The sequence below is a fragment of the Prunus dulcis genome, chromosome 6 (genome assembly GCF_902201215.1).
Source record: "Prunus dulcis chromosome 6, ALMONDv2, whole genome shotgun sequence".
NCBI classification, from domain to species: Eukaryota; Viridiplantae; Streptophyta; class Magnoliopsida; order Rosales; family Rosaceae; genus Prunus; species Prunus dulcis.
In genome coordinates this window covers 5,151,005-5,174,025 of record NC_047655.1, presented here as the reverse complement: position 1 = coordinate 5,174,025, position 23,021 = coordinate 5,151,005, and the positions used below count along the sequence as shown (strand labels likewise).

At 37.8% G+C, this 23,021-nt stretch overlaps 3 protein-coding genes across 4 annotated transcripts; 1 reads left to right on the top strand and 2 right to left on the bottom strand.

Moving 5' to 3' along the window:
• Nucleotides 1-854: 854 nt before the first annotated feature.
• LOC117630768 (ATP-dependent zinc metalloprotease FTSH 10, mitochondrial-like) lies at nucleotides 855-6,687 on the bottom strand. Its single transcript, XM_034363539.1, has 8 exons — nucleotides 6,328-6,687; nucleotides 6,023-6,254; nucleotides 5,814-5,885; nucleotides 4,604-4,737; nucleotides 3,373-3,852; nucleotides 2,446-3,213; nucleotides 1,637-1,864; nucleotides 855-1,488 (listed from the first exon to the last, which is right to left on the bottom strand). Exons 1-8 carry the CDS (start codon nucleotides 6,376-6,378, stop codon nucleotides 1,009-1,011), a joined length of 2,445 nt encoding a protein of 814 aa, XP_034219430.1. The 5' UTR covers nucleotides 6,379-6,687; the 3' UTR covers nucleotides 855-1,008.
• Nucleotides 6,688-8,886: 2,199 nt separating this feature from the next.
• LOC117631731 lies at nucleotides 8,887-10,342 on the top strand. Its single transcript, XM_034365019.1, has one exon. The coding sequence runs from the start codon at nucleotides 9,017-9,019 to the stop codon at nucleotides 10,223-10,225; it is 1,209 nt and encodes a 402-aa protein (XP_034220910.1). The 5' UTR covers nucleotides 8,887-9,016; the 3' UTR covers nucleotides 10,226-10,342.
• Nucleotides 10,343-14,855: 4,513 nt separating this feature from the next.
• Nucleotides 14,856-20,655, bottom strand: LOC117631366 (abscisic acid 8'-hydroxylase 2). 2 transcript variants are annotated; one of them, XM_034364479.1, is made up of 8 exons: nucleotides 20,321-20,655; nucleotides 19,750-20,068; nucleotides 19,485-19,634; nucleotides 18,957-19,211; nucleotides 18,793-18,882; nucleotides 18,317-18,502; nucleotides 17,269-17,392; nucleotides 14,856-15,299 (listed from the first exon to the last, which is right to left on the bottom strand). In XM_034364479.1, the coding sequence occupies exons 1-8, from the start codon at nucleotides 20,539-20,541 to the stop codon at nucleotides 15,289-15,291; spliced, it is 1,356 nt and encodes a 451-aa protein (XP_034220370.1). In that variant the 5' UTR covers nucleotides 20,542-20,655; the 3' UTR covers nucleotides 14,856-15,288. The 2 variants fall into 2 exon arrangements, with proteins under 2 accessions (XP_034220370.1, XP_034220369.1); XM_034364478.1 differs by having other exon boundaries at nucleotides 17,269-17,387; nucleotides 20,321-20,653.
• Between the last annotated feature and the right edge of the window lie 2,366 nt (nucleotides 20,656-23,021).

Genomic DNA, 23,021 nt, shown 5'->3' with positions numbered 1-23,021 from the left:
AATGAATGAGGAAGAAGTTGTGTGCAGAGAATAGAATACAGATGACAGGCTTAAATTGAGAGAACTCTATATATATAGGAGGCTTGAAGTATAATAATGAAATCCACAGGAAGGTCAAAGCTACCACCCTCTTTGATATTGGTCCAGCCAGACTCAACGTCTAGAAACATATGTTATGCGACTGGCCACCCCTTCACAATTCAAAATTTAACAGCGAAAATAAATTAACAAAAACACGAACTACATCTTTTTGACTTTCTTTTTATATGCCGCTCATGAGGAACATCAGTGCCTGACCATACATTATAAAAATAGCCAAGGACATATCTGAAAACGTTTCAAGCCTTCAAGCTACAAGCCCTTGGGGTTAGCTCAAGTGGTCGGACGCGTAGCGAAAATTAGGTCAAAGGTTGGATTCCCTTTCACAAGAAAAAGAAGATAAATAAAAAAGCATTAGGGATATCACAGGCGCAAGAGCTTCTAGCTTAAGCATAGAAACTTAACCCCCACACTCATGAACAAACGATTCTTTTAAGTAATTGTGAGAAATCATTTTAACAAAGTTCATTTCTTTTTATCTTTGTTAGCTTTCTTAAGGTGGTAGATTATGATTGATTTGTTGGAAACATAACATGAAAATCTTGTTTATATCATCAAATCTTTGACCAACTAAAGTACAATTTACAATCATAAAAGCAAAAGCATGCAAGCATTTTGGTGCCAATTTCTTAATCCTATAATGATGCTTTTAAAACGCATGGTCATTGACTTCACGGTCACCAACAAATAATGTTATTTGGAAAAAATCAACATCGCACTGTGAGTTGAGAATCTGAAAAATAAAGACTAGTCTATGACATCATTGAAAATGCTGTAGTCATAAAATAGCAATCAACGTATAATACAGAATTCGTCCATACAAGAAATATTTGAAATAGTTAGCACAAGAGTTGAAGAAAATTTTCCTTTTTAATGTACAATTACAAACAACTTCCTCCTCAATAACTTCTAAGTAGGCAGAACCTGGGGCTCAAGGGGCGAAGAGCCATCTTCCTCGGACCCAACTAGTGGAATCTCCACTATTTTCTCATCGTCTTTCTCTTCAAAACCTTCCTTAAATCTATCATAGTTGGTGACTTCGCTTGATTTAAATGGTCGCTCCCCCAACACCCGGAGAAGGTCATCTTGGTGAAGAACTTCCTTTTCAAGCAACAGTTCTGCAATTTGAGCTACTTGCTCTTTATGTTCCTCTATGATTTCAACTGTGCGTGTATACGCCTTACCCACCCATTCTCGCACTTCACTATCAATAATGGCCCCCGTCTTGCTGCTGTAGGGCTTTGCCATCTCAAACCCATCGTCCCTTTGAGGGAAAGAAAGGAGACCCACCTTGTCACTAAAACCATAGACTGCAACTTGGGCATAGGTCATCTTTGTCACTTTCTCCAAGTCGTTTTGGGCTCCCGTCGAGATTTTTCCCAACAGAACCTGCACCACAGAATATGCTCACCATCACTATCATAACACGACTAATAATGTTCCAAGACTTGAGAATGAAGAATTACTAGAAGTAATATAAACAATTTGCATTATAAGCCTCATCCAAAAAATAAGATTAAGTTTCATAGATAGCTACCTGTTCAGCTGCCCTACCACCAAGGGTCATGCAGGTCATATCAAAAAGCTGCTCCTTGGTCATGAGGAGGTTTTCGTTCGGAACATACTGGGCGAACCCAAGTGCAGCAGTACCTCGAGGAACAATGGTCACTTTCAACAATGGTTCTGCATATTCTAAGAACCAGCCTGTAACAGCATGCCCTGACTCATGGTAGGCAACTGTGCGGCGTTCGAGCTTGCTTATAACCTGTTTGACAAGCAAAGATGTCAAAAATTCCATTCTAAAAAGAACAAAGACAAAGAAACACACTGAAGGTTCAAAGTCGAAACATTTTCTTATAAAGTATAAATCGCTGCTAAAGCATAAATTCCTTCTAGCTACCTGAAAGTTTGATCTGGACCTTTATTAACAATTGCTGCCTCCCTAGCGGAAGGTCAAAATGGGTTCTACAAAGTCCAGATCAAAAGAAAAAATTCTCTCTAACCCAGCATAAGGAGCACCTAAAGAGTCATATAAGATGAGCAATTCCAACCCCAATACTATAGTTTAGGAAGATGGATAGCAGGAGTGTATTTTCTTCCACGGTATGTAATGATTATCTCCAAACAACTCTCTAGACATAGTGCATATCATCAGAGCCGTAACAGAAATGACCAGACTCCTAAGTGGGGGAGGACACAGTGTTGTCCCAACCCCGTGTTATGCAGCATCAGTCTTTCTTTTCCAGAAGATGAGGAGAGGGGAGGGAATGGTAAAAAATACTAGGAAATGAAACAAAGTAATCATATACCATGAAATTTACAAGGAGCCAGCCAAAAATGAGTTACCTTGTTCTTCTTCTCCAAACCACCAATAATCCTATCTATAGCCGCCTCAAAATGCTGCATCGTGACCAGTGCACTCTCATTCCTTGCAGCAATTAGAGCACCTTCGTTGCAAACATTTGCAATGTCTGCTCCAGCAAACCCTGGAGTCAGGGCTGCAAGTCTTTGAGAGTAGTATGATGGTTCATGATCAAGTTTGATTTTTTTCAGGTATATCTGAAATATCTGGTCGCGACCTTTAATATCAGGTTTATCAATAGAAATTTGGCGATCAAATCGACCAGGCCTCAATAAGGCTTTGTCCAAAATATCAGGCCTATTGGTGCCAGCAAGCACAACTACTCCAGCAGTTGTTCCAAAGCCATCCATTTCTACCAGCAACTGATTTAGAGTACTTTCACGCTCGTCATTGGAACCTGAGAAGCCCCCACGCCCCCTTGCTCGACCAATTGCATCAATCTCATCAATAAATATAATACTAGGAGCACATTGCCTTGCTTCCTGAAACAAGTTTCTAACTCTAGATGGTCCGACACCAACAAACATCTCCATGAAGTCTGAACCAGATATAGATAGAAACGGAACACCAGATTCCCCTGCAGTTGCTTTCGCTAGAAGAGTCTTTCCAGTGCCTGGAGGGCCTACTAATAGAGCGCCTTTGGGAATTTTGGCTCCCAAGTCCTCATATTTCTTAGGGTTCTTGAGGAAGTGAACAAATTCCATGATTTCCTGCTTTGCTTCATCGCACCCGGCAACATCTTTAAAGTAGATCTGGACCAATTAAATATGTAAGTTACTGATGAAACTTTGCAACAGAGTGCTTAAGAAAAGGTATTATAACTATTGGAAAGAAAATTCGTAAGAAAACATTTTGAATGCACACGAAAAACAAACAAGCACCAGTATCGACTTGGGAAACAGAAAGCCAACCTTATTCTTTGCATTTTTATCTACTTTTGTAACTTGAGCCTTTCCTATGTTGAAGATACCACGGCCACCTCGTCCACCAGAACCGCCAATGCCTAGTCCACCCTGCATTCTACGCCCCATAAACAAGAGGGATGCCAGAAGCAGTAGTGTTGGTGCAAATCTCATCAATTCTTGGTACCAAACCATTTCAGAGACATATGTAACAGGAACATAATCATGAGGGTCTATTCCCAATGCTTCCTGTGCATCCTCCAACTTCTCCTCAAAAGATTCAACACTTCCAATATTGAAATAGTATTTGTACTGGCCCCCATTTGCACGAGCAGGGTTACCATTAATGGGTCCTTGGACAACTTCATCACTTGTTTGACTGCGTGGTGAACTACGCACATATACTTTTGCAACTGATTTGTTAGAAACAACTATATGATCCACTAAGCCTGGTTCCAGAAGTTTGTTTTTGAACTCTTGGAAACTTATCTGCAGAGAGAACAAAATTGCATAGCATATGAGTAAAGAACTTTTTTATTTCACTGGAATAGAAAACTTACCTTCAAGATAAAACAGAATGATATAGAATATAATAATTTACACTGGTCATGCAAATTAATTTATTTTATAAATATCACCACAAAAGATTAAGAGCAGGACTCAGATCTTTAACCTGACATATTACAGATCCAATTCAACGAATTTACCGATATGAAAGTAAACGGATAATTTTTCAGTAATTAGGGTCACAAAGCATGTAGCCTGAATCTAGCTGAAGACCAACTTCAGTTCAGTCAAGGACGTTGCCCATGCCAAATCTAATCTAAATCAAAATGAGACAAACTTCTTTTATTTTTACATTAATATTTTATAGAAGATGTTAAAGAGCCAAACTACTTTTTCAACTCTCTCCTCTCATGTGTACGAGGTCCCAGCCACCTCATGTAATAGAACTGGAAAGAAAGAAAAAAATAAAATAGTTGGACTCCAAAGAATTTTCCTTAGTAATGTGCACAATTTAAACTTGTGAGTCGTAAGTAGAATTGACTTGGCTTTATATCATTATAAAAAAAGGAAAACGAAATGAAACAATATGCGACTCTATTTGCATAAACTAAAATTGACTTGGCTTTATATCATAAGAAAAAAATAAATGATAAAATAGGCGACTCTAATTGCATAAATCTATCCTATATATATATATATATATATATATATATATATATATGGATGCATTTACCTGTTGCTGATCAGGAGAACCAAAGGAGAAGGAGGAAAGAAATAGCCCAATGACCAATAAAGGGGTGATTAAATTTTGAAACTGCCTCAAGAAAGTTTCCTGAAAACTCCCCTGATCATCTGCCTTTGAGTCATCTGAAAATGAATGAACATTCAAGTTAGTATAAATGTTAAAGATTTTAAATCCAAAACTCAACAAGGAATTGACTTTAAAGCATATTCCTGAAATTCAGGGTGATGAAGGAGCATATGATCTAGGACGGGTGAGAGAAAATAGAGAGAGAGAGAGAGAGAGAGAGAGAGAGAGAGAGAAATAGAACAAGGAGAAAATAAGATGAACCAATATTCTTACTCAATATGACAAAATCTCCAAAACCTACTAAAAAGGCCTATATGCAGGCAATCCATAATAATAATACAAATTAACAGAATACAAAAACCAAAATATAATTAGCCATAAATAAATATAAACGATCGTAAGTAAATACTCAATCCAAAAATTCAAAGCCCTGACCTAATACAAACCCCACGAGAGATTTTATACTCTCTAACACCTCATCCCCTTCACCCCACCCGCTGAAGACTGGACAGCCTTAAATCACAAAAGTTTTCATTATCAAATATTAACACAGAACCTAGCATTCTAAATTTGACACTACTTTCTATCACACCTACTTGAGTCTTATATGATCAAGTCAAGATATATACCACTGTAGTCATTTATCTAAATGTAAGTTCACGCACCCCCTACATAAAACATCCACTTTACAACGAAACATGTCTCTTCCGTGGCAGAGGGAAGAGCAAGAGTCAAACTCTGACAATGAGTGTCAGGTATGTGCTCTACCACTAGAGCCATGTGTCCCTTGAAAATACTTATTTAAATCAACAACTAAAATATCACAGAGGTGCCACTGCAAACTCCAACTCTTAAAAACCACATCACTTTTTTTCTTGACAACCTGAGTTTTGTAGTCATAAAGTGGCAACTTGAACTAATCCAACATTCCAGCATTCATAAGTTGTGATGACTTAAAAACACTAATCTAAAATAAATTGGTAATAACAAAATCCTACTTTTGTCCACTTCTATGATAAACATTCAATTAAAACAAATACTAATGGCAATTCCTGATAGAACCATATGTAATTCGATGGAAAAATAGCATAGAGAATAAGCATTGTTCCAGCTGAAAGGATGGAAATTTAACCTTTGGACTCTGATTTCTGCTCATCTCCTTTGGGAATTTCCTTCTTTTCCTTGGGATAGAAGTTCTCATAATCTGCAACAGCAAGACCCACACAAGCACATGCTTAGCGCAATCACTCTTTTGTCCACATTTTGATTCATTTAGCTGAAATACCAATTGCTAACCAAACCATAAAAGATTAACCAACAAAAATTTTGTAACTTGCTTACTCTTTTTCTTTGGGGCTTCACTAGAAAAATGTCTGCGAAGCTTAGGGTTTCCAAGAATGTAACTGAAATCAGAAACGCAGGCCTTGTGGGCTGCTATTGATGAAGCAAAATAAGACCTCAAAAACCCTAAATCCCCATCTACCGGACCCAGATACGAACCAAGACGTGGTACACCCAAAATCGCTTCATTTCCATTCAGAGCCGCCGATCGCCCACTTCCATATATCGAATTCTAACACCAAAAACCAGATATTTAGCATACAAATTAAATTAGAAAAGGGGAAGAACAAGATTGGGAAACTTACTCTGGAGCGAGAAGATCGAGAAAAGGAGCGACCAATCCGAGAAAAAATCATAACTTTGCTGTCTCAGGCAGAAAATGAGATTGAAATTTCGTTCCTGAGAATTGGTGAGAGCCAATGGAAAACCACCTTATTTTTTAAGCTGATTCAAAGAACCCATTTGGGAAAATTATATTATTATTTTTTTAGTTTGTTTGTTTGTTTGCCTCTTTCTTTTATAAATAACTTTTGGGGCTATTTTCAGCTGTGCTCTTCAGAAAGGGCACTTTGAGAGAGAGATATATATATATATATATATATATATGAAATGTGATTTTGGGTTGCAGATATTTGGTGGTCTGTGTTGTGTGTATAATGGGTTGGTTGAGGGGGCTTGAGGTCAGCAAATGCGTTACGTAGATTTATTATTTATTTCAATAATTGGCTTGGCAAACAAGCCATACACGCCCACAGCTTTCGACTTCAGTTTTTCGGATTGTGGTTTGATACTTCTTTTGGTCATGTAAACAAAATTATATTTACAAAGATATATTTACAACATGATAACAAACGCACGACTCAGATCTGTATTAGTCGAATATAAAGCTTTATTTTTTTTATTTTTTATTTTTGTTCGAATAGTCGAATATAAAGCTTATTTCAACTAAATAGAGACAATTATTATTAAATGAAATTTTATATATATAACCAAATGACGACAACTATTACTAAATGAAAGGATAAACGATACATACCGTGTTCTATTTAACCAACAAATTAAAAATTGTAGAGGCCTTATTAAAGTGTGATAGGTGAGGGGAGATGGAAATACAAGTCCTTGACTCAAAATATTGATTCACAAACCAAGTTCAACTTGTTCTTTTCATGTTCAAAGCATGCAAGTTTGTAAATTGATAAATTTTAGGAATAGTCGGGTTTATATGCGTGTGATACTGTCAACTGTATATTTTTATAATTAATACAATATAATAGTCACAGTCATTCACGTGTGTCTCTAACACTTGTAAATTTTAGATAAAAGAATTAGTTTTCTAATATTTCTTTTGAATGTTGCAAAAGTACTTGAGAGCACTTTCACTTATTTGTCATAACAAAGAGCAAGGACAAGACGAGGGGTATTACTATTCATGTGAATAGTGGCAGTCCTTGCAAAAGGCTTGTGATGTTTCCACTCATTGTCATGGCAATCACTATTCACATGAGATATGAGGAGATGAATTTGTATAGAGTTTTGGTGTGGGAAGTGAAGAATATGACTAAGTATTTATTTTTATTTTAAATCTAAAATTTTAAGGATTTTTTAAATTTTTTTCGTTGCTGACGTCAAACAAATCCAAGTTAGAGCACGGGCTCGTTTTGCATTTGTGCTGGCCTGGTTTCGTGGGACCCAGCTGCTGCCCATTGAACTATAATTTGGGGCTTGGCCCCCCTCCTGCCCTAGCATGGGCTCAACAATGGAACTACTCTAAGAGCATTTCCAGCAAGAGAGGTTAGCCCGGGCAAGAGACCCCCTAAGCCCTCAATTCTGTTTCCAGCGATCAAGGCTTGCTTGGGCTGCTGCCTAGGCAAGATGACTTAATGTTGATGTCATTGTGACGTCAGCAACCAATTTATATAACAAAAAAATTAGAAAAAAAAAACCAAAAATTTCAGATTTTATATATATATATATATATATATATAAATACCTAACCATATTCTTCACTTCCCATACCAAAACTCTATACAAATCCATCTACTCATATCTCATGTTCATAGTAGTTGCCATTGGGTTATCATGGCAATGGGTGGAAAGCTAATAAATAAAATTGCTAAGGTATGCACGATTCACAACACTTGTCTCCCCTTACCTTTTGCCATGACAAATGGGTGAAAATGCTCTAAGGCCCTGTTTAGTTTGTGAGAAATGAGGCTTGGGGATGAGAAATTAAATGCTTTCTTATATTTGGTAAGTCCAGGCATGGAAAATCATTGCCTGTCACATGGGAAATAGGGGGAAAGTGAAGCCCTTCTCCCAACTTGGATTTTGTTTTCGCTCCTCATGGGGAAGTTTGGGAAAATGAACCAACATTAAATACACATTTTTCATGACCATTTTGTCCATATTAACAATTTAGAATTACAATATATCATTAAATGCATTCTTTTGTTGTTTGATTTAGTATGGGTATAATTGAAAAATTATACAAACTTTGTTTTTCATTTCTACTCAAAACAAACATAGGAAAGAAATTAAAGTTATATCTCTTAGTTACTTTCTCAACATTACCAAACGTGCAAAAGGAATATTTCATTTCTCATCCATTAGTAAATGACATTGGAAGTGATTTCCCCTCAAAACCGTTTTGTGAACCAAATGGAGCCTAAGTACTTTGAATGTTTACTTTGTATAAATCAGATAACCCGTTTCCCAACCCAAAAATTTAAATTTTAACTTGGGCCCATCTTCTATGAAATGATATTTGGGCCATTCCAAAAGCAGGGCAGGCCCAATTAGCCCGTAAAATAATTCGTAAGATAAGACCCTCGGCTCCATCCTAGTAAAAATGTTTTCATGACAGAGAACACAGAATGACAGAAGAACCCTATTTTTCCCATGTCTGTCTATCTGGATAGTCTGTTGACCAACGTTGGCTTGAATTAGCCAATTCTTGTAGACTCGAAAATCGTTGCTTTCCTCTCACACCCAACCATGGAAGCCAAGTCAATGTTCCTACATTCCAAAACAATCCCATTCTGTTCTGCTTTCACTGATAGACCCAACTTCTCTCTCAGACCTTTTCGTAAACACCTACAGGGCAATTCAATAAACCACAGCTCTCACTTACACCATAGCCTTAAACCCCTCAAGAACCCATCAAATTTATGTCTTTCACAAAACCCATTCTCATCATCACCAACAAGAACAAGAAGAAGCGCCCATTTGTTACCTCCGCTCAAATGCTCATACTCCAGCACCTCAAGCTCAGAATCTCAAACCCGATTGCTAAAACTCCTCAAAAATATTTCCTTTGATTCATTCAAAGCTACCCTTTTTAAATTAACCCCTTTTGATGTCATCAAGTGGTCTGGAATCTTTTCCATTGCAATTGCAGCCACAAAAGGGACTGTCAATTTGCTCTTGAGCCCCTTTTTCTGGATGTACTTTAGCTGGACTTGGATGTTTTGGCCTTGGTTTCTGGCTCTATCAATCGGGGTTTACGGGTTATACTGCTTTCGGAAGCATTTGCAAGGTGAAGCCAGCATCTTTGAGCAACTTGCCATTGTCACTTCAGTGTTTTCTTGGCTCACACTAGTCCCACCTGCCCATTTCAATGGCTTCCTTGAAGGTTGGCCTTATGTGTTCTTCTTTGTCTACCATTACTTCTTTTTCTTCAATGTTAGCGTGAGGAAACGGTTATATGGAGATTACTATGCTCGCCCGCATGACCCCAAGTGGGATGTGAGCCCACCAAAGTGGTTGCGCCTTTTGTTCTGTGCCGGGGTCATGGCTGGTCACTGGCTGGCTGCATTTGAAGGGCCAGAGCTTCACCGCATTCCTGGCGGGTGGAGCAATGTAGGTATTTGGATTTTGATATTGGTGACTCTGCTAGTGCAATATAACTCAACATTGTATCTTGCAAAGTATTCAGAAAAGGTGGTGGTGCCAACTGCTGTTGTACAGTTTGGGCCTTACCGGTGGGTACGCCATCCAATATATTCATCTACGATGCTTGTGTTTGCCACATATTTCATTGCGCTTCGAGCACCTTTGAGCTTGCTATTCATCGTAGCAGTTTGTTCGTTGTACTATGATCAGAAGGCAAAACTGGAGGAGGCTTTGATGGTTGAGACTTTTGGGGAGAGGTATGTGGAGTATGCGAGTAAAGTTAGGTACAAGTTCGTTCCTTTTATCTATTAGTTGGTCACAAGGTGTGCAGTTATTAATTCTGTATTCTGAAGGATATAATGTGTTGTACTTGAGTACTTGAGTTTTGAAATCAATATGAGAATGTTAGATTTATAGACAAGTTCAGCATCTGTGTTTGAGTGATTTCTATTGAGCTCTTTTTTTGTTTTTTCGTTTTTTTTGGCTATTGTTTTTGTTGCATTTGTTTTATGTCTTCTTTTGGGGAAAAGTCTTAATTGGTTGTACCCATAGGAAGGTTAACATGGAATATGGATTAGTATGCAGGGATGAACCCAAGACCTAATGGTTTCGCTTTTGAGTCAAGTTGAGTTCCACATGTATGCTAAGGCCCTTTTAGTTGAACTCCTCAATCTCTCCAAATTCTAATGAACCATCAAACTCAAGTGGCTGAAGATTTCGGGTAGGACAATGTTCCTTGAAGTATGTACCTAGTCTGTTGAGTGATCTTGGGTTGGACAACTCCTTTGAGCAAAGTATGGGAGTTGGTATCAGATCATTGAAAAAAAAACACCCCCCCAGAAATATAGAGTATGGGAGCAGGTATTAGACCACAGAAATACCCAAGAAAGTCCAAATAAAGGTGTGGGAAGAAATGTGATAAATTCGCACTTGAGAGGGAGATTTGTGGAGAAACAAGTGTGATTTGTTATCTTTCATTGCAAGTCAACATCGAATTGTTGATTTGTATATACATGGATAGACACCCAGAACATAACAAATTTATGCTTTTGGATCAAGTTTAGTTCATGTATGTTACGACCCATTTGGTTTGACTCCCCATTCTCTCCAAATTCTAACGCCTTTTGTTCACTTGTCTTGGTGGTTTTCCTTATAGGCTTTAATAATGAAGTTTTGTTTCACTATGATGTGTTGGAAAACTGTGCATGCTACGATATATAAAGCAGAAACAATTTGTTCTCTACTCTATGTTTGTCTCAAGGTCTTAGTTGTTATTGGTAAAAATGACAATGATTTCTGATTTCTTGAAGTATCTATGATGTGTGTGTGCTGAAATAATGTTGGAGAGATATGGTCAACACGCTGCTGCAATCACATTGCTCAATCTCCACGCTTATTTGGACCATTCTCCACCAAACATGTTGGCATGATTTAACTGCACTGAATCATGCTGTGCTCAGAAGGGCTTGGGCTTGCAGATAATCCATCTAAACTGGTAGTTGATTGAAAGAGTCAAAAGTTAATGACTGCTAAATTTGGGTAGAAATCTAACCCCGGAAATATTATACACTCCACTATAATTCTCCTTTTTGGTACGCATTTTGGTTCATAGGAACAGAATCCACTATAAGATTTATCATAAAGTTATAAAGTATTTTGCCACTATATTTAACTGAGAGATTGCAGACACTCTGCTACCTGTGTAGAGTTAGGGCAACTGAAGTGGAAATTAAGTTGAGCATGTTGCAAGATTGTTAAAAATTTATCAATCTGAAGAAGAAAGCTAAAATAAAGGTCACTAGAAGTGAATCCATATGTGGAAACTTAAATTGGCTTTAGCAGGTGATAGCATAACTGAAGACATTGCAAGGGCATGAGGAAACGCCAACTTCGCTTTTGCATTGTTCCTCTTCTCCAGTTTAATCCATAACTTCAAGAAAGAAAGCATTGATATTGAGCTTGAACATATCTGCAATGAATGTGGGTCTTATGTCCGATTCGTAAATAACTTTTTTTTTTGGGTACACATGTTTGGAATCACTGTGGGTAGGTGAAGCCTTTCTCAGTCGTGTTTAATCTATTTAGTCTTTTTGGAAATAGAGTTTCTTTCAATTACAGGTTTCAATAATGGAATTAAGATTATCCATTAGTGCTCTTTGTTACCATGCTCATACATATGTATGCATGTGAGATGCCAAGACTTTCTTACTTAGGTAGGTTTACTGCTTCGTTTGATATGCCATGTTACTCAGCTTATCTCTTGAACCATGTTCTAAATACCATTTGACTCTTTGAGCTTGAAATATTTCTGATTTGCGTGCTTGAATTGGCATGCTTTCTTCCTTCCAGAGTGTCTGATGATCAGTATAAATTAGATAAACAGGAGACAAATCTCCTCTGAGATTGAATTGGAGCCTTATCTCTGAAATTATGACAAAGTCATGTCTTTGTCTCCCAACAAAGAGGCTGAATTTTCAAATTAAGAAATTCAGTTGCCTTTTCAGGTTTTCAATAACTAACGCAAGAGTAAACTATTTGAAAACAGATGCTGATCTGTAGGAGCATTATCCTGCTGTAATCCAGAATAGCCTAGCTTTCCATGAGAGATCAATAACATGTGGTCTTACTTCTAGATCAGCACATACGCAGGCTAGTTTTGTGGTATTCACCCACTGTCTCTGTGACCCTCTGGTGAGCCAAACTTATAATGTTTGACAAGTTCTATAGACTGGCATTGTGGAACTCCACCCCATGAACATGAGGGACACCTCATTAAATGTGAGATATATCGACTCATCTTTGATTTGCACCACAGATTTCTCAGGTGCAAAGGAAAACTGCCGAGTATCTGGCATTAGTACGGGTTGTTTCTTCTGTTGGCAATCAAACAACTGTATTTTACATCCTTTCTATGCTATTTCCAATTTCATGCACATGAGAAGATAGATTCTTGGACCTTTTTCTGACTCTTGTGTTTTTCGTGTACAATGTCCAGTTTCCTCTTTTCTTTCTTCTCCGTCTTCTATTCATGTAAGTTTATGTTTGCGGGGGCCACTTAGTATGAATAATGTTATTCTTGTGTTTCATGTTAGTTGTAAATTTATTATCTATTGCCCTATCCTTTTAGATGAAAAATCTGCGTCCATGTGTTTGGCCTGGTCAGGAAATTAGCTTCCCATTTTACACGTCTAATTTTAACTAAGGTTTTTGAAACTTACTGATTGACGTTTTTCACGTTTAGTATATGGAACAAAGTTAACTCATTTTTATTATTCCTTGAAGGGTCATGGTTGCCAAGTTAGGATCTGACCATTGTGTTCATATGTTAGATAGACACTCTTTGGCATTTCTTGGCGCATTTTTCAAACGGAAATCGACATCATGTGGCCTGTGGACATGCTTGTCCTTTCCAATGCTGAATTTTGGGTGATGGAAATTTTTACTTGATTTGATTATTGAATGGCTGATGAAATCTTGCAAATATCACATGTTAAAGCATGTTTTTTGTTTGTAGTAGGAACAAAAGTGTGTTGTTCTGGTTCCTCTTCATGTCGTCGAGTAGAATTGAACTATCATATCAAACAAGCGGTATATTATTTCTTGGCTACGGTGAAAATTACATTATTTGTAAGTACTCTCTTCTTAGAGCAGCTAGACTTACAATGGGATTACTTGTCTGAACGAATTCAGCTTAGAGCATCTGGATGAGTAAGTTTGAAGGTGGAATTTGGGGTTGGTGAGTGAGGGACTTAAACTCTCATACTATTTTAGAAAAAAAAAACATAAGAAATGATTATCAATTAAAAGAGAGATCTTACAAATATCATAAAATACCATTATCGTCAACATCACCACCAACACGACCCCCCAACATTACCAACACCGTCATTGTCGCTGCCACCGCTACCACCTCCTTACGGTCGTCATGGTCATTGCCACACCACTGCTATACGTCACAACCACTTACCACTCCCACCACCGCCATCACTTTCGTTGCCACCGTTACTACCACCATGGTTGTTGTAACTGTCATCCCCCTTGCTTATACAAACAATTAAGCCACATTACAAGTTTTGAAATTTTAATTATTTTATCCAAAATCTGGGGTTTAAAATGTTCAAACCCACTTGATGTGACTAGCTTGGAGAAGATTGGTCAAATCGGTATCTTTTTGGTACACACATTTTATTGTGTATATTTAAAAAAGCAAGTGTCTCACGCAAGCCGAAAGACATCACCAGAAAAACAACTCAATTAGGTTGAACATCATTGTCTCTGAAGCTCTAGAGTTCCTTAAATTTCTAACATTTTACCAGCACTGGTTCAACTGGCCCTGTTAAACGCATCCACGTAGGCTACAATGTTGTGCTTTGGCACTGCCCCACGTGGATTTCTAGTGTGCACACCCTATTTATCCATGCACACAGTTTGCCTTGCCTTGCCTTGTGACTTGTTAGGTTAAATTGGGGTAGACCTAGTGGCCGGACGAGGGGGGTCCTAGGTCCCTACTCAACTCTCTCTCTCTCTCTCTCTCTCTCTCTCTATCCTTTACTCTCCTTTTCTTTCTTTCTCTCTAAATAATTTAATATTATGTATATGAATTGAATAGAATATTGAAAGGGGATATAATGGTTTTTTTTTTAATATACAACAATCATAACTTAATGTGTAAAAGTTGTAATTTAAAGCTTATTTTTTGATTTTTACATTAGGGGATATTGGTCCAGCGGTCTACAAGAACCTGTAGTATTCCTTTATTTTTATATTTTGCAAAAAGGCCCCCTTTAACATCAATTTCTGAGTCCGCCGCTGGCCATACCTCTTCCACAGCAGAAAGAGCAGCAGAAGAAAAATCTAAGAAGCTGAAAGTTACTTCATCAATATTCAAAACCACACACATTTGATATTCCTTTCTGATCCTTTGTTATTCACACATTCCACAGAAGAAAAAGAAAAAACGGCATCTTCATTTCATCTTGAAAATTTTCATTTCCTGGCATTGCTAGTTTCTGCACAAAACCCATTTCATTTCTATCACACATTACATTCACAGTTTGACACTGACATTTTGATCCTACGCTAACAAACTGGACAAAATCCACGTACCCAAGAGACGTAGAAGATACATAGGATTCCCAACGACAAATTGGGAAAGAAAAACACCATGGAACGAAATTTAAAAGAGAAAAGAGCTCGATGGGGTATGCTTGCTTTTGGCCCCATTGGAGAAGTTTGTGTTGTCGTCAAGAACCCAAAAGCTAGCTTCGCTTAGCTTCATGTTCAACTCACAATCTTGCTCCTTGGGACTACTGTTATTGGTAATCCCTGTTTGGGTACTGGGAAAGGGCCATATTGTATCCCATCCTCATCTCCTGTCACGTGCCACCTGGTCAATGTCAATCATACAAAACTTAATTAGCCAAAATAAAAGCTTATATGTATATGCTGCTATCAATTTTGCTAGGATCAGCCATCTGAGGCAGGCGTGTGACTATAAATCGTTCGTACATTATAAAACTCACATGCATCAACAGCTCATAGATCGTCCATATACATGAGCAACTGAACTTAGCATTCCTCATTATGATACCAAAAAGAAAAATCTGCAAAAGCCATCAACCACTTGGTTGGTAGCAATCACATCGCCAAATATCACCGTTATAATGAATAACAATGTCAAACTTTTAGTTTGTTTAGCCAAAACCCAACAAAAGTAGTGTAGTAGCTATGATGCTAACAAAATCATGAGGCTATAAGGATATATGTACTTGATGTGGACAACTTGTGATGTTGTGGTGTAAAACATGCAGAAGAAAGAGCTGTGGTGACCACCATGTCTACAGCTGGCAAACCAAATGTTTCATAGCCGTTCTGTCTAGACTGAGCACACAGCTGGCTAATTGTCTGTCTCAATTTGATTTTTTCGAATAGAATTGTATATACGGAAATATTCTCTTATTCGACAGTCTAGTTAATATGTTATATATAACTGAACTTTCCAAGTTTAATTGACATGTTACATATAATTAAACTCTCGATGTGAAATATCATGAATGGAACATAACAATTGGTAAAACTGTAGAGGCTAATGCCCAATATGAGGCTTAGCTAGCTAGACGTCGTCCCTGGATGAGACTAGAGATATGGGAAGAAAAAAAAGGGTGGATTGGGAGAGCTGTCTCACAATCTAATATCATTAAAAGGGTTGTCTCTGTCTGTCCTGATGATAATTGATTAGGGTTAAGGGCAGGTCCTACATGTACGAAAAACATTGATGGATGTGTACTAGAAATTTGACCAAAGAAAAAGGCTTTTGATCCTCGTACAGACAAAACTGTATACGTATTATTGATAGTATCATATTTCTGTTAAGTTTGTTACTCATGACATAAAATGAACTGTCTAGATATCCCTTTTGCGCATGGTTTATATGCGTAAATTGGTATAAAGAAAAATATTTTAATCTACTAGTTGAAATCTTAATCGGGAGATTATATATGTGTCTGTATGTCTGTATTCACGTATATGTGAATACACACACGGATTAATGCCAGTCGCGAGTGCGACTGGCAATGGAGGGAGGAGCCGCTGGAGGACGGCTGTCGGGTGGGGGGTTGCTGAGCCTTTTGGCCTTTTATTTTTAAAGCTTGCTTCAATTTTTCATAGTTGACATTGAATTTGAGAACTTGTAAAGATAATATAGGTCCATGTGCATATTCTCAAGCAAACTTGAGAGGTCAGGATTAAATAATGCTTGACTAATTGTATGTGCATGCATGCCACGTGTTTTAGCATGCAAATGAAAATCTATATTTGGGTGTATATGTCATATGGTGACCCAGTTTTCTACTCAGCACACTCACTGAGAATAAGAAAGAACCCTTATAAAATGCCCACTCACCCTCATTGTTGATGATACTGAGGACCACTTCCACAGCCTAAGGGAAGGACCATTGGACCACCAATCATTCCCCGGCCACTTCCCCGCTACCTCTAGCCTCTAGTCAACTAAGAGGGGGACAAATGACTTCTACCCAAAACAAAAAAGGAAAAGAAATAATTGCATAAATATCAACAGGATTGTCACCCAATGAAAATTTTTGACAATGTGCTTTAATTTCAGTAATTAATAGTTTTTATTTTTATTTAAATACAAGTGATAGTCCAAACTACAAAGATGAGAGAATTTCTCAACCACACGCTACCAAAAGGTGTCATGGGAATTCGAACATAAGATTACTAGTCTGCAAATCAAGGTTCTTTTTCATTAGACTACACCTTTAATAGCATATTTTATTTAAGAGAGAGAGAGAGAGAGAGAGAGAGAGAGAGAGAGAGAGAGAGAGAGAGAGAACCTGTAAGCAATGGTGAGATGGTGGAGGAGGATGAGCATCTCAAGCTTGGCCAGCTCATTGCCTGGACAAGAATGCACGCCATTCCCGAAGGGCATGAAAGTGTTTGGTTTTGGTGGCACCTGCACTATCACACAATTAGTCACCAAACCCAGCTAAAGCATCACTTCAACCATCCATCACTAATTTATACAAAACATTGATTATTTTCTCATGAGTTTCTTCTGCCACATATGTATAATTCTATAGGCTTTCTAGCTAAGAAAATCCAACCAATTAAATATAGGGAGATTCACTCTTATACCCAATACGGGAGCCCAAATTATAAAAATACCTCATATGAAATGGACTTTAGAAACACACCTAAAACTCATTTACAACATAACAAAAATGCTTTTAACTTCTTATAAATTACAAAACTGCCATCAATTTCTTAAAACAAACCCAACCCCAAAATCTCATAAAAATACCCAAAACACTTAATAGGGCATCCAAGTAATTTAATAATTAATATTAAATTCAATAAGGCCAGTTGTCATTTTTTGGGTTTGTTTATAGAAATTCAATTGTGTAAAGTTTATTTATAATATTAGTGCTAGAAATAGGTATATTACTAAATATCTCTTAAATCTTTTAAATATATGTATATGTTACATATTAGTGTTTTAAGACAAATAATTATTTAATTTAGTGACAGAAAGTTTCCATTTTGTTGTTCGTTGAAATACGTAATTTATGGACGATAGTTATTGATAAATAAATTACTAGCCTACAAAAACAAAACCAGGTCACATGACTTGATAGTTAGAAAGATATTCATGACTCCGATCCTCTTAAGTAAAGGAAGAATCATATACAACAATGAAAATGACAGGACCAAGATAATCCAGCGATTGATAACCTTATGTTTCTGCCAAAACAAGATAAAATGTAACAGTGCTGCATGACCCACTTGTTGAATCTTGCCCAGTGACACAGTACTGGTCACACACACAGATGAGAGAAAGGGAGGATATTATTAATATTATAATTTCTTTGGCTAAGGTTTTACCTCAAATCTTGAAGGGTCAAATTTTTCGGGATGCGGGAAGAAATCAGCACAGTGATGAATGCTTCTGAATAGAGGCAGCACCTTCCAACCTTTAGGGATAAAATAACCCTCAAACTCCACGTCTTCCACTGCTTCTCTGAATGTGAACGACAGTATACTTGCTGTTCTTAGAGTTTCTTGAATCACCTGAGATATTTATCAGTTCACTTCAATCATTCTGCCCTATATATATATATATATATATATATATATATATATATATTTCTTGTCAGAATATTTTATTAATTCAATTCATTAACATAATTCACCGGCAATATAAAGCATTTGACTTGTAAGTTGTAACATAAATCTTTTGAGGATGTCAGTTTATTAGACTGTTCGTATCAATCTGAATTTTTGATCAAATAAATTTTGATTTGCATATGTGATTCGAGTTGGCAGTATAACAACATAACATAACATGTACAACAACATACCCGACTTGTTAAAGGCATGTGTTTAGTATCATCCCACGTAAGCCCACGATTCTCAGCGAATAATTTGCGTCGAATTCCTTCTTGTTCTCTCTGAAAGATCAACTTGTCAATCTCTGTGTGTTTTTCTTTTTTTCAAAGAATCAAGAAGGGAAAATTAATATTACAGTGACAGCTTCTAGGAGATCGGCATTATCGTGCAGATATTTGATGAGCCACGTTAGGATACTTGCAGTAGTGTCATGAGCAGCAAAGATAACCCCAATGATATTGTCAGCAATTTGAGAATCACTAAGCTGCAGGTTAGGCTTATTGTGGTCCTTTCCCAACAGTACTCTCAGCAAGCCACCACTTTCTTCCCCATCACTCTTCCTTCTCTTCGCTATCAATCCCCTCAACGTCTCATTGAGAAGCTTCCTTGCCTACTCCACAAAAATACGCAATTCACAAAAACATATTTAAAAGTTCAATTATTTTGAGTCCGTTTGATAATCAGTCTAAAAGCTAGCATGTATGCTCTGGTCCAATCCAATGTATGTGCTCGAAGACCAAATTAAGGTGAGCTTATGACATGTCTTAAATTCCAATGCTGTTGTAAAGAAATTAAAAAAGTCCAATGTCCAATGATATTGATTGAGTTTGGAAAATTGGGTGGACCACAAAAATAAAATATACATAATTTTTTTACATATCACCTTCATGGCTTTGTGAAAAGGAGTTCCAGGTAGATCAAGAGGCATAGAATTATAGCCCTTCTCAAGGCATTGATACAGATGTTTAATTCCTTCCATTTCAAAGTCCCTATTGTTGCCGAAGGCTGAAATCATTGCCACATCAAAAGCAAACTGGCAGGCCAGGCCAAGAAAAGGAACAAACTTTAAGATTCCAAATGACTCAGAGTCATGCAAGAAAAGTCAAAATAAATTATACCAACAAAACTGACAGATATATATATTTTACCCTCTTCATCTCTTGCAAAGTGTTGATGCTGCTGTTTTCCCAAGTGGGTAGAAGCCTTAGAACAATTTGCTCAATCTCTGAAACTGACCCTTTTATTGCACAGGGCAAAAGGGCAGCCTGAACCAGCTTCTTCAGACTTGCATGGTAGGCCCCTTGGTGGAAAAATATGGCTTCTGGTCCTATCATTCTCTCTTTGCTTCTTGGATAAGTTGGTTTGAACAGATGCGCCTGGCTCACAAGAACCATTCTTGCTGCTTCTGGGCTTGTAATCATTACGCAGGGGCACCCCAAAACATGGGTCTTAAATATATTTCCATACCTACAAAAATAAAATGAAAAATAAATCAATGAACTATATTTCCATTCCTCTCTCACATCAACTCATTACATGTCAATCATGTAGCGAGATTATATACAACTTTTGTATATAAGAATTATATATGCACTAACTATGATACAATTAAAATAAGAAACGTGTTTGATAAAAAAGAAAAAAGCTAGATAGGATGAACTAGGAAATGAAGAAAATTGCAAGGCAAAGTGGGGGGGTTCTGGTGGTTGAATTGAGTACCGTTTTTGCCTGCTGGAGAAGAATGAATTTGGGTTTTCAGTGTAAAGCCTGAGAGTCTCTCCAATATAAGGCCAGCCCATTGAGCCAGGGGGCAGGCGCTTGTGTTTGGGGTGGCGCCATTGGAGGACGAGGCCTAAGAGCAGAAGGGCTGGAATCAAAAGAAGAACAAAATCAGACTGTGAAAAAGGTGGTGTTAGTAATGATGAGCAGAAAAGTTGCATGGTGGTGAAGTGGTGATGGGTTTGAGAGGGAAATGAAGAGTTGGCGTTGGGTGGTGGCTTGAACAAGTAGCTATAGTGGGGGTGACAGTGAAGCAAGAAGGGTGAATAAATGGAATGGTGGGTTGGTTTTTATAATGATGTGTGGAGAGAGAGTTGTTGGTGGGGAGGTTTTTGGGACAGACGGCACTGGTTTTATGGGAACACCTTGCTCTGGCCCCCCCTCTCCCCCCCTTTTTTTTTTTTTTCCTCTTTTAGGGTCATCCCCACCCTCCTTTACCCCCACCCTGTCTATACTATCGATGGGACACTTACAAATAGGGTACCGACTACTAATTTACAGTATAGTATATGTAACACGTGATTTAGAATTTGTAATTCAAATGATTCAGATATCATTACAATCAATATTCTATGTTCGGTTTCCGTCTTCTCTAATATCGCTTGAAAACCAATCAATTTTTTTTACCTTTGTAATTTTCAAATGGACAGGCCTAGACCTACAATGGCTGATCCAAGTTGCAGCCACAAATCTTGTTTAGCCAACTCGTGGCCTCATACGTGGAAGAATCTCAGGTTGGTTCGTGCGACTGAGCCATCAGTCCGTACAAGTTTTAGCACCAACTGCGGGCCACCCTCCTCTTTTTTTCTCTCTCTCTTTCTCTTCCTCCTCTAACTCTTAGTGTATGTTTGGCTCTTTGCCCTCCCCACCTCTTTGTTTTTCTGGGTTTCTATTTTTCTCTTGTTTTCACTCATCTCATGCCATTCTAGGCAAAACCATTCTCTAAGCTAATTTGCTCGCACTCTCGCTCGATTGACAAGTCATTGTTTGCCTTCCACGTACACCAACAAACACCCCCACTTTGTGCATGTAATGAAGCACAGCTTTCAACACATGGGCATGCTGACAGGATACCCAAACATTTCCTTTTTATATACCTCAATTCAAAAGCTCACGATTTCCATTCCTCGTCAGAAAAGGCAAAGATTTGACCCAGAAAAAACAGAGAGACACGGCAACGAGATTTTTAAAAAGAAAAAAAATTAGTTATTAATTGCTAATAAATTTCGTAAGTAACCGTAGTCGTTGAATATAAATCATAATTTGACCGTTTCACTAATTATATATTAATTTTGATGGAATGGTTGAAAAAAAGGGTGCGTGATGGTAAGTTTTGTAAACCTAATTAATCCAAGCAAAGCAATTCACGTGGGTGGTGTCTGGTTTACAGTTTTCCTTAAACCAAGTGCCTGCCTTGACTTGTAACCACAGTAACACAGAGAGAGAGAGAGAGAGAGAGAGAGAGATGGCTGTGGCCTGTGGCCTGTGGCCCTCTCCTCTGTGCTGTGCGTGCCGCCCGCTTATTGCTAGCTCATTGCTCACGTTAGTCTTGTTCCAAAAATTTGACACTGTTCTCACGTGTCTTCCCCCAAGTCAGAGCTGGCCTCAGCGACTCTACCCACAAGTGTGCCATCATCACCTCCACTCCACATTCATATAAAACTAAAAATAAAAGTTTCTTTTTTCTGATATAAACAAAATAAATATTACCTCATATTTCAGGTGGATTGAGTTCACTAGAAACACAAGAAATGCATACGTGATGGATGACAATAGGTTTTATCCTTATTTATAGAGAATTTTTGTTCGACATTGACTCTTATTTCTTATTTCTTTTTTATACAAACGATATTAGGTTTTATCGTCATATCATCCAGCTAGGGTCTTATTGACATCTCCTTTTAGTATCTGACACGTGTTTCATACTATTATTTAAAGACTAATAATAGTAAAATTAAAGCAAATTGATTGAGTATCATCTTCCTTGGTCAAATTGAAGCCCTATTGATTAGGTTTCATCATGTCCGCGGAGTGTGAACTTACAAATTTAACCACTCGCTTGGGTTTACCTTACTATTTAGTTTCATGTGACTTTTTGACTCTTGTTTGTAACTCATAAAATATGATGGATGGAATGGATGCATGGAAATTAAATGCGGGCCGGCGGGCGGGCGGTTGGCCGCAAGAAAATCCCAGCACGTCATTACTCTAAGATGGACTATCCAAAGGACCTCAATTCTCCAACATCTGCACGGCTATGATTTACCCACCTGCCCCTCTCCTTGAGATCATCGCCTAGCTGCTCCCTCTACGTGTCTAAATCTCGGTGGCTGCTTGTCGGCTTTTCCCTCGATTGCACCGTAAATGTCAATGCACTCGCGGCCGGTATTAACGGCGACTCAGCGTTTATGGGTCCCATTTCTTTTCTACCCTCCCTGTTTACCTCACCGTTGATCTGAATTTTGAGATGACATGGGCATCTGTGTGAACAGAATCACAAATAAATATAATATTAAGCTATGCGTTTATTTCATGCAGGCTTGTGTTTTGAGGATATGTATGGGCATTGTAAATGCACTGTTTACAAGTGTCAACTTAGGGTATTGGGACCCAAAAAAAAACTTAGGGTATTGAGTGGGAC

Excerpts from the sequence above, each read along its gene's own strand:
- LOC117631366 (XM_034364478.1), bottom strand. The coding sequence starts at position 20,541 with ATGCAACTTTTCTGCTCATCATTACTAACACCACCTTTTTCACAGTCT. Across the intron at positions 20,069-20,320 it reads TTCTCCAGCAGGCAAAAACG|GTATGGAAATATATTTAAGA; the intron begins GTACTCAATTCA and ends TTATTTTTGTAG. Across the intron at positions 19,635-19,749 it reads CTTTGCAAGAGATGAAGAGG|TTTGCTTTTGATGTGGCAAT; the intron begins GTAAAATATATA and ends CTGGCCTGCCAG.
- LOC117631731 (XM_034365019.1), top strand. The coding sequence starts at position 9,017 with ATGGAAGCCAAGTCAATGTTCCTACATTCCAAAACAATCCCATTCTGT.
- LOC117630768 (XM_034363539.1), bottom strand. The coding sequence starts at position 6,378 with ATGATTTTTTCTCGGATTGGTCGCTCCTTTTCTCGATCTTCTCGCTCC. Across the intron at positions 3,853-4,603 it reads GTTCTCCTGATCAGCAACAG|ATAAGTTTCCAAGAGTTCAA; the intron begins GTAAATGCATCC and ends TTCTCTCTGCAG. Across the intron at positions 3,214-3,372 it reads ATAAAAATGCAAAGAATAAG|ATCTACTTTAAAGATGTTGC; the intron begins GTTGGCTTTCTG and ends TAATTGGTCCAG.